This window comes from Ctenopharyngodon idella, chromosome 3 (genome assembly GCF_019924925.1).
Source record: "Ctenopharyngodon idella isolate HZGC_01 chromosome 3, HZGC01, whole genome shotgun sequence".
Lineage (NCBI taxonomy): Eukaryota > Metazoa > Chordata > Actinopteri > Cypriniformes > Xenocyprididae > Ctenopharyngodon > Ctenopharyngodon idella.
Genome location: NC_067222.1, coordinates 15,560,276 through 15,571,057, shown reverse-complemented (window position 1 = coordinate 15,571,057; position 10,782 = coordinate 15,560,276). Strand labels below are relative to the sequence as shown.

General features: G+C 36.0%; 1 protein-coding gene across 1 annotated transcript; it reads right to left on the bottom strand.

Annotated features, from left to right (window-relative positions):
* Window positions 1-393: 393 nt before the first annotated feature.
* LOC127508057 (GTPase IMAP family member 8-like) lies at window positions 394-10,401 on the bottom strand. Its single transcript, XM_051885632.1, has 3 exons — window positions 10,165-10,401; window positions 8,714-9,367; window positions 394-5,608 (listed from the first exon to the last, which is right to left on the bottom strand). The coding sequence occupies exons 2-3, from the start codon at window positions 9,363-9,365 to the stop codon at window positions 4,656-4,658; spliced, it is 1,605 nt and encodes a 534-aa protein (XP_051741592.1). The 5' UTR covers window positions 9,366-9,367; window positions 10,165-10,401; the 3' UTR covers window positions 394-4,655.
* Between the last annotated feature and the right edge of the window lie 381 nt (window positions 10,402-10,782).

Here is a 10,782-nt window from a genome sequence, read left to right as displayed (position 1 = left end):
TTTGAGATTGGTCTGTAGTTGCTCAATATGGTGTTATCCAGATTGCTCTTTTTCAGGAGGGGCTTAACAACTGCAGTTTTCAGGGATTTTGGAAAAGTCCCAGAGAGAAGTGAGGCGTTTACCACTTGTGTCAAGGGCGCAGGTTGAGGTTTTAAGGTGCTGTAATAATAATAATAGTAATAATAAGTTTTATTTATATAGCGCTTTTCCAGGGCTCAAGGACGCTTTACAATGTACATTTAACAAGGAAGAGATAATACAAGTAGAGTAGACAATGATGACAAATAATAGTTAGAAGATACAGTAAAGGATCATTATACGGACAGGGCAGCATACAGAAGGATCGAACAATCAAGCACAAGAAAATACAAAACAGAAATTAAGAGACATAACATAACATTCAGAGTATTATTAGTTAAATAATCAATAAATCAATCCATCAATTCAGAGACTTAACATTCAGAAAACAAGTGAGTTTTGAGTAATGATGATCTGTACTGTTTCTTCCAAAATTTTGTGATCTGATCTGTTTAACCCCAATGCAGCTCAAGGATGTGCTGATCGCCTTTCTGATATTATTGATTTTCTCAGAGAAGAAGGAAGCTAACTCACAGCATTTGCTGTCTGAGAGCATTTCACTGGGAATCTGACTTGGGGGGTTTGTTAGTCTCTCTACAGTAGCAAAAAGAGTGCGGGTGTTGTTTAAGTTGCTGTTTATAATATTTGGGAAGAAGGTCTGTCTAGCTTTGCCTAGTTCCACACTGAAAGCATGAAGGTTATCTTTATAGTTGTTATATTGGATTTCAAATTTTGTCTTACGCCACATGCGCTCAGCTTTTCTGCATTGTCTTTTCATATTTTGCGCTGCTGTTGAGTTTCTCCAAGGCAATTTTTGTCTGTCACTCTTCTTCCTGACTTTCACAGGAGCAATGTCATCAATAACATTCTTTACTTTTGAGTTAAAAGAATCAAGGAGAAAATCAAGAGTCTGCAGATATGCTTGGTGTTAAAGATATAGCCTTCATAAACAGTGCACTGGTATTCTCATTTAAGCATCGCTTTTTGACAGATATTGATCTAGCTTCAACGGTAGGAGAGATCAAAGAAAAATATAGACATGATCAGATAGCGCTACATCCTTAATGACAATGGATGAAATGTTTAGACCCTTACTGATAAGTAAATCTAGAGTGTGTCCACGATTGTGTGTGGGTCCATGAACATGCTGAGTCAGATCAAACGTATTCAAAACAGTTAGGATTTCTTTTGCCTTATTGATTTCTGCATTATCTATGTGGATGTTAAAGTCCCCAGTAATAGCAAAACAGTCAAACTCTGAGGAAATTGCTGATAACAGTTCAGTAAAGTGCTCAACAAAGGCTGGGGAGTATTTTGGAGGCCTGTAAATAACTATAAGTAGAATGCGAGGAGCAACTTTTAACACAATACCTAGATATTCAAAAGACAAGTAATCACCAAATGACACTTGCTTGCATTTAAGTTAACACTAAATATATATATATATATTTTTAGTTTTTACAACTCCGCTAAAGTTTAGAGTTCAGGGAACTTGAAAAAATAGATTCAACCATAATCAAATATTTGAATGTCAAACATACACCCTCTAGTGGTGATTTATTACCAAAATGTGACGTCATCGCTGAACGTGTACTCAGACGCTTTCTCTCCACACAGATACTTATTCGGGTTTACAGTGTATGAATAATTAATTATAAATATTTGGATCAGTTAATAGAATTAACTTAATGTAGCAAAATTAATATTACAATCAATTAACCTGTTTGTCCTGTGAACACTTGGTTAATTGTTTATTAATTCTAAGAAATGTTCATTTCAAATGGTCATGGGAAATAACAATCTTACTGTACAGCACTACTCAGAGCCTGTAGTCAGAATCTGCATGATTAGGGACTCCAGTATATGAGCATGAAACATGGACAACTTTACGTTTGACATGAACAAGACTTTATTAACTAGACTAAACACTTAAACACACATACATGCATACAGTTTATCAAGGGAAAGAGAGAGTTGAAGCAGAATACAGGAAAGCAAGAAGTTACAGCATTGTTTGAAATTCAGCAGATCAACAGCCTTGAGCAAACCATCAGTTTAGTTCTAACACACCCTTCTTTAAAAGGGGTAAGGATACTTAATGAATCAAATAATGAGACTAAGTTTGATACTTGCATGTCTCGCCCATTTGAATTAAACTGTCCTGATGTAATTTGTGGAGGCTCCCATTGATCTTTGATGAGAGAGAACCAGTTGGAGTCAGAGGATCTTTGGTGAATGGAAAGACAAGGCTGCAGCCTGGCACAAGACATTTTATAGTTCAGCATCATCTTCACATCAGCGTTTATCAGTAAAGGAACCGCTGTGATCTTGTGATCAGTGATTTGTAAAGTGTGAAGATGCCACACCCTCTGGAGGTGACTGAGTCAATAAGGAGTTGTTCCTTTGGAGGGAACTTTTACGACTCTTTGTCCTTTAGCAGGATATTAGCATACGACATTGGCTTGGGTGTTTGAGAGAAGAACCTTCTAGATTATTGTAATACTAATGTGTCACAGAGTTACTAACATGTAATGTAAATTAACAAATCGAGAACGAAGATTGGAGTTCATAGATACCAAACATGCGACCCATGTGATCTTAGTTAACCATGGTAGGCAATTCTGAAACATTAATCCAAAATTAATACATAGAAAAGTAATAATACTCTCTAAATTCCTTTGGGTCATAAACCTTATCATTCTTCCATGTGTCCTGTAACCAAAGGCTTGGTGTTAGCTGCATTTGTTACAGTTTTTATTAAATAATGTGTGTGTGTCTGATTGGCCCAGATGCTACAGGGAAAGTATTGTGTATTGTTATGTTTCTTTTTGTTGCAATAGTTTTTTGTTGTTGTTGTTGTTGTTGTATATTTTGACATAAAATCCTATAAAAAATGTTAAAATGGTTTTATAATACTTTGTGGTTGAGGATAATAAATCATTTTAGAATGATGATTTCTGATTTAAGCGTGGATGCTAGCTGATTGTGAAGCTCCTCTGTATATGAAGCTGATGTTTAACAAACTGTGAAACTCGGGATTTGGTGAGTTTATCTGTATTTTATTTACTTTGGAAGATATGTTTCTATGCATATCATTATGCACGCTGTAAAGATTGTTTGCATATCTTCTGAATGTTAATATGATTTATTTTAAAATGTTGAGTGATTTTGGATTTGGTTTTCTTTTTATTTGAACATTTCAGTTGTGATAAGAAGTTCCAGTTTGGTTGAATTGTGGTTATATGACATTGTACCTTGTTTAAGGGTTTATTTGGTTTGTTTAAAATGGTATAGGAAGTTCAAGCACTAAAAGCAAAATAGAATAAGAATCCTAAACTCAAAAAATAAAAAGACAGTGAAGCTTAAGAGCTGTCCAAAATACAACTAAATCAAATAAATGTCTTACTAAAATCTATGTACACAGAGATGAAGTAGATAACTTAGATTAAATTGTTTGACGAAAAAAAGGGAAATCAAATCTTAAAAGAATAAGAGAAGAAAACCAAAGACAACACAGAGAATTCATATTTTGTGTATCATTTTATTGTTTTATTGTTGTTGTTGTTTCCAATTCTGTTTCATGTTATTTATGTGACTGCTCAATTACAATATATATTTTTTTGAGTATTTTCCTTGTATGACTTTGTGATTCATTTACTGCCAGTGTTAATTCTGTTCTCCATTAACTTTGAAACTTGTCCATTGCTCCAACCTACGGTTGAGGGCACTTGTTACAGTTTCAGTTCAGCTCAGATTGAAGCTGTTTTATATGTTCAGCTCACTTTAGCACAGCTGGATACACTAAAGTGAATCAGGATTAAGATCCATCATTTCTCTCAAGGGTCAGTCCATCACAAGTAGTCCACTTATTGTAAAGTTGATTGCTTGAAAGATCATGTGCTTTAAAGATAAGGAGCTACAACTATCCTGAACTGAGAAATTGATGTTTGTGTAAATGTTCAATGTTCATGTTTGTGGTTCACCAGGATTAGTGAGAGCAGAACTGGTTTCTTCCAAGGATTTTTTTTTCTCCATTTCTGTCACCTGATAGAGTTTGTTTCATGTCACTGTTGCCTTTGGCTTGATTAGTTGGGGTTTAATATTCAGTAATAAAATTGATTTGACTGCACTGACACTTTCAGATTAGAGCAAAACTTGAACTGAATCGAGCTGAATGATGACTCTATTGTTGTCTGCTTTATCGTTGAATCAGTTTTGTTTCATAATTGATGAACTTTATACAGTTATTGAACTGAACTGAATTAACACTGAACTGAATTGATCAGAACAGCTATTTTATTGTCTTCTGAGTTGCTTTACAGTAGAATCTAAATTTGTCTGATTTGATTTTCACTTTCAATATGTCTTTGAAACGATCTGTATTGTATAAAACACTATAGAAATAAAGGTGAAAAAAAAAAAACAATAACACAAAGATATGGTTAAACCAAGTATATATATATATAAAAAAATTATATTTGGTTTGCAATGCCAATGCATAAAGGTAAAGCTAAAAAAAATGGTCAAGTAACTTCCACTAGACCACTTGAGATTTATTGTCTGATCATTGTGGTTTTTCACTGAATCACACACATCCTCTCTGTGAATGCAAGTATAACTGCCCTAAAACGACCGGTTACTTTGTGCTCAGATTCCTTTGTGTCACTCGCTCCCTCCTCACTGGTCACTGTCTTCCCCAGGAGTTGCAGATTTCTATCAGAAAAAGATTGCTCAGCTTCTCGTCGTGACTCCTCAACTAAATGCAAGTATATTTTCTTCCATTCGGTTTTAGTGAGCCGTTTGTGCTCCTGTTTGTACTGCTTCATTTTCTCATATAACTTCTGCTTCTGAATCTCCTGAATGTGTTTCTCTGTACCCTCAAACATATCACTTGTAAAGTGTGTCCCTCTGTTCTCTTCTATCATCGTCTCTATTTTACTGATCAGATCTTTGAACTGTGGGAAACTGGCAGACTCATTGTCCAGACAGAAGAATCGGTTTCCACAACTGTCAACAAGTTTTTTGAGATCTGGTTCACCTTCCTCTAGATACTGCTCAATGGTTTTATTTTGTTTCTCCAACTGATCTTTGTAAGTGAAGAGGATCATGGTGTATTTTAGTATCTGTTCTCCAAACACTTCTTTGAGATGTTGCACTGTGTTTTTCTCCTCTTCAGTGAATCGACCCACTCTAATGATGATAATAAAAACATGTGGTCCAGGAGAAGCGTATGTTACACATTTCACTATTTCAGATTTAATTTCCTCTTCACTGAGTTCAGGATCATAAAGTCCAGGTGTGTCAATCACTGAGATCTCTTTACCCATCCTCTCTTTAGTTTCTAGCTGACACTGTTTCGTTTGAGACTTTGAACTGGCTGAAGATTTGAACACATTTTTTCCGATGATGGTGTTTCCAGTGGCACTTTTCCCAGATCCAGTTTTTCCCAGCAGAACCAGCCTGATCTGGTCTATCTTCTCAGGAATCATATGAAGCTCATCTGGATCTTGAGCTGGAGACTTTCCTGAAACTATAGATCAAATCAAATCAGTAATAAAACACACTCCAAAAATTCTTCCCATATGAATATTGCAATAAACTAGTGACGTACACTTAGTGAACAAATCACTTTATATCTTTACTCTGAAGTCATTAGTTTATATCTAGATATATTAGGGCTGCAACAACTATTCGATAGAATTGATAATAATAGATAATGAAAATCATTGAAACGATTCTCATTATCGATTAATCGGGTCTGCCCACCGTGCATGGAAAACTTCTGCCAGTCGCGTCAAATTACAGCACTGAATAACCCATTTTTATGGACAAAATGCATTTAAAAATAGTGGAGGAAACAGAGTGAACTGCTGCAGTAAAGGTACATGATCCAAGCTGCCCAAAACATGAAAATTCTTTATTTTAAGCTTCAAGCTAATGCATTAGCATAATGGCTTGCCCTGTCAGGCGCTTTGACAGATGTATGTGCGTCCCCAGCGCAAAACATTAATTCTACAGTTATATCCTTATCTGTAAATATTATTAATTCATGCGAGCATTTCAATTTTGCATAAATGTTCGTCCTGACAGTCTGTGTTAAACTTCAAACTTTACTGAATGAGCACCAGCGCGTGCACCTGCGCCAGACAGATGGAACGCGGGAGAGAGGGAGACAATTAATATTCAGCGCAAAAATATTCATTTTGCTGAAATATCTGTTTTTTAAAGTTAAATTTTATATTTAAAAGTCAACATGTCATTCAAGTATTTTATGAGAGTAGTACCTGTAAAGGGATAACAACACGTAATTGAATATAAATGTAAGACGTTTCTTATAGCCTATTTACAGGATAAAGAAATTACAGTAAGAGGTGATTGTGTCTAGAATGAATGTGTGTGTTCCTGCAGAACATTTATCTTATTTATCCTGTTGGTTAACACTGAGTTTGTTTTTGTTTTTCTTTATTATCTTTATTACTATCTTAATTTTTAATGTAGATATTTAAACTATATTCTATGGAAGCCCGTTTCCGCCACTAAATAAAAAAAATAAAAACAGTAATTGCGACTTTTTATCTCAGAATTCTGACTTTTTATCTCGCAATCGCGAGTTTATCTCTCACAATTCTGACTTTTTTTCTCACAATTCTGACTTTTTTTCTCACAACTGCGAGTTATAAAGTCACAACTCTGATATAAACTTGCAAATGCGTGATATAGTCAGAATTGCGATATATAAACTCGCAATTGCATGATATGAAGTCACAATTCTGAGATATAAACTTGCAAAAAAAAAAAAAAGTCAGAATTGTGATTTTATATCACGCAATTGCGAGTTTATATCTCAGAATTCAGACTTTTTTCTCACAATTGCGAGTTATAAAATCAGAATTGTAAGAAAAAAAGTCAGAATTCTGAGCCGAAACGGGCTTCCAAAATGTTCACTATATACAGTGCTTAACAAATTTTTTAGACCTCTGCCACCCAATGTAAGGTTTGTGCCACAGCTACCCTAAACTGTCAGTATTGGTGATTACTAAAATCATGTTTCATGTTTCTGTAATGGTTAATCCACTAGTATGTGTAAGCTCTTTAGTCACAGCAGTATTTCTAATGCTACAATATAATTATTGCTATCCATAAATTTTAGATTTTACTGTTTTACAAGAAAGGCTTAAAAAAGTAAAGCTCTTTATAGTTGTTTTTTTCAGATGCCCAATTACAGTCAATAACAACAGAGAATGTTATTAATGACTATTTAGTTGATTCAGTTTGTTATTTGCCTAATAAATGGCAATAATATTTTTAGTTTTAAACAAGTTTTTGATAGATTTCTAAAATATTTGTGTTCTATCTTTATTATGACAGGTAGTCTAATAAATTAAGCACTGTATGTTTGCACTGTATGCATTCAATTGGCTTATTTGTTTGAAGTACATTGGGCAGGATGTGCAATAGTGTTTTTTGTCAATAAGATATAAAAAATAAAATTAGGATTTTTATCCAATTAATCGAATAAATAAATAAATAAATAATCGGCCAACTAATCGATTATCAAAATAATCATTAGTTGGAGCCCTAAGATTTGGACTTGTTTGTTCAGCACATCCCACAGATGCTCGATTGGATTGAGATCTGGGGAATTTGGAGGCCAAGTCAAAACCTCAAACTCATTGTTGTGCTCCTCAAACCATTCCTGAACCATTTTGGCTTTGTGGCAGAGCGCATTATCCTGCTGAAAGAGGACACAGCCTCCAGGGAATACCGTTTCCATGAAAGGCTGTACATGGTCTGCAACAATGCTTAGGTAGGTGGTACGTGTCAAAGTAACATCCACATGGATGGCAGGACCCAAGGTTTCCCAGGAGAACATTGCCCAAAGCATCACACTGCATCCGCCAGCTCGCCTTCTTCCCATAGTGCATCCTGGTGCCATGTGTTCCCCAGGTAAGAGACGCACACGCACCCGGCCATCCACGTGATGTAAAAGAAAATGTGATTCATCAGACCAGGCCACCTTCTTCCATTGCTCCGTGGTCCAGTTCTGATGCTCACGTGTCCACTGTTGGCGCTTTCAGGGGTGGACAGGGGTCAGCATGGGCACCCTGACTGGTCTGCGGCTATGCAGCTCCATACGCAACAAACTGTGATGCACTGTGTATTCTGACACCTTTCTATCAGAACCAGCATTAACTTCTTGAGCAATTTGAGCTACAGTAGCTCTTCTGTTGGATCGGACCACACGGGCCAGCCTTCATCAATGGGCCTTGGCCACCCATGACCCTGTCACCGGTTCACCACTGTTCCTTCCTTGGACCACTTTGATAGATACTGACCACTGCAGACTGGGAACACCCCACAAGAGCTGCAGTTTTGGAGATGCTCTGACCCAGTCGTCTAGCCGTCACAATTTGGCCTTTGTCAAACTCGCTCAAATTCTAAAGCTTGCACATTTTTCCTGCTTCTAACACATCAACTTTGAGGACAAAATGTTCACTTGCTGCCTAATATATCCACCCACTAACAGGTGCCGTGATGAAGAGATAATCAGTGTTATTCACTTCACCTGTCAGTGCTCATAATGTTATGATTGAGATATATATATACACACACACACACACACACTAGAACTTACAATTGACTGGATAACCTCTTTTGCTGTCACGCCTTTTCATTTGTTTCATGGTAAGTTTCCCTCTGTTCTTCATGATCATCCGTTCAATCTTCTTCAGTAGTTCTTGTACCTGAATGTCTGATTTACTCTTGTTATTGAAACAGTGAAACTTTCCTTCACATTTAGTCACCAGTCCCTGGAGATCTGCATGATCTTTGCTTTGTAGATATTCCTCAATTGTCAATGGCTCATCCATTTCCTCCAGTTCATCTCCACGTGTGAAAAGGACCATCACATATTTCTGAACTTCAGGACCAAATAAACTTTTAATTTGATCCAGGATCTCTTCCTCATTTTTCACGTGTTGCTCTAGAGGAACAGTGAGCAGAACTGCACTGAGACCTGCTGAACATCGTTTGACCAGCTGATCTTTCATCATCTCCAGCTGCTCTTCAGACAGATCTGGATCCAGTGGATCTGGAGAAATAATCACATGCACCTGCTTCTCTCCAATCTGTGTTTTGCCCTCACAAACTTCAGACTCATGCTTCTTTATTTTAAACCTCTTGTCCCCCACTATAGTGTTTCCAGATGAGCTTGCCCCAGAACCAAATCTGCCCATCAGAAGAATCCGGATCTCTGGATCATCTGGACTGGAGCAGATCTCTGACATCTCTGAATTAAAAACATGGAATAAGATCAGAATCAGGTCAGGGCAAGTTATCATTCTTCTCACTGCAGGAAAATGATACAGCCAGTGAAATACAAACACTAAACTTTATGGAGTCTTGCAATAACCAGTAACCTTTGGACCATCTTTTGCTATTGCCAAATTTATTAGTTTTTCTTAAATTATATTTATGGTTTATTTCAAACCTTAAATTTTGATTTTGATAGAAATATGTTCCAAAGACAAACACATTTGTATAAAGTAAATAGATTATTTAGACCATGTCATATTTAATCAATACATTTTCCTTTCATAAAAGACAAATTGTTAATGTTTTAACAATTTGTGTATGATTTTGTTGTTGTTTTTAGTTTATAAATTATAAATAAAGACAACTTTAAAGGCCTCTAAAATATGAATCATATTTTCAGTTAGGTATACAATTGAAAAAAAAAAAAAAAGAACATAAAATGAAAAACAAAAAAACACAACAATTTCTGTAGTCAGTAAAGCTGTGTCCTGCACACCAACAGTCTGTAAGTACCAATTAACAAAATATTGTTTATTCTCATTTTTAGGGGGAGTGTTATTTGCTTTTACCCAAAATAGGTTTAAATCGAAAGCATGTTTTTCAATTAGACTTATAAAAATGAATACGTTTTTTCACTCTCTTTTTAGAGTACAATGATTAAATTTCTACCACAGAAATTAGTTAATTAAACTCTACTTCAGGAAAACATTAAAAAAAATGGGTTTGGTAACAACAAACACAGTCTTTGAGTCGTGTGGAGAGATTTCTTACCTGCAGGTGCAAAGGTTGAACTTTAGTCGGAGGTCGAAGATCGAACTTTAGTGAATGCAACTCCAGACAGATCACACAAATAAAGTTTCTTAGAAAACAAAAAGAGCACAAAACGTTAATAAAGCACACTCTTTGAATGAAACATGCCGAGGATTTGGTCAAAAGAAAAACAGAGAGAGCAGCAGCAGCGTTTATTTTTACTGTCAGGTAAATGCTCCTCCTGCAGTCAGTTACCTGTTCTTTCTGTTACCTGTGAGAGGAGGAGTCTGACACTCAATAAACATGATCAGACACTGACCGATGACTCGCATGAGCTAATGATTACCTTACACTGATGCTGTACAGACTTATTTCAATAACAGTCACATGAACAGATTGAATTCCCTGGTGTGAACACCGTACGGCGTTCAAATGGGAGCCACCAACAAGGTGTAAGAAGTAACACTGAAGCAGTGTTAGAATTAATTAGATACTTGAGTGATTAATTGAGTGATGATTGTTTGATTGTTGAAAACACCTGATGATAACAAGCAGGAAAGAGAAACACCAGGGGCCCGTTTCAGAAAGGAAAAACTCTGAGTATGTTAACCCTGAAATGAGGGAAACTCTGGGTTTTCT

What these genes read in the sequence shown, in the direction of transcription:
- LOC127508057 (XM_051885632.1), bottom strand. Translation starts at nt 9,365, where the DNA reads ATGTCAGAGATCTGCTCCAGTCCAGATGATCCAGAGATCCGGATTCTT. An exon ending in AAGAGGTTATCCAGTCAATT is followed by an intron (nt 5,609 to 8,713) that starts GTAAGTTCTAGT and finishes TTTGATCTATAG; the next exon opens with TTTCAGGAAAGTCTCCAGCT.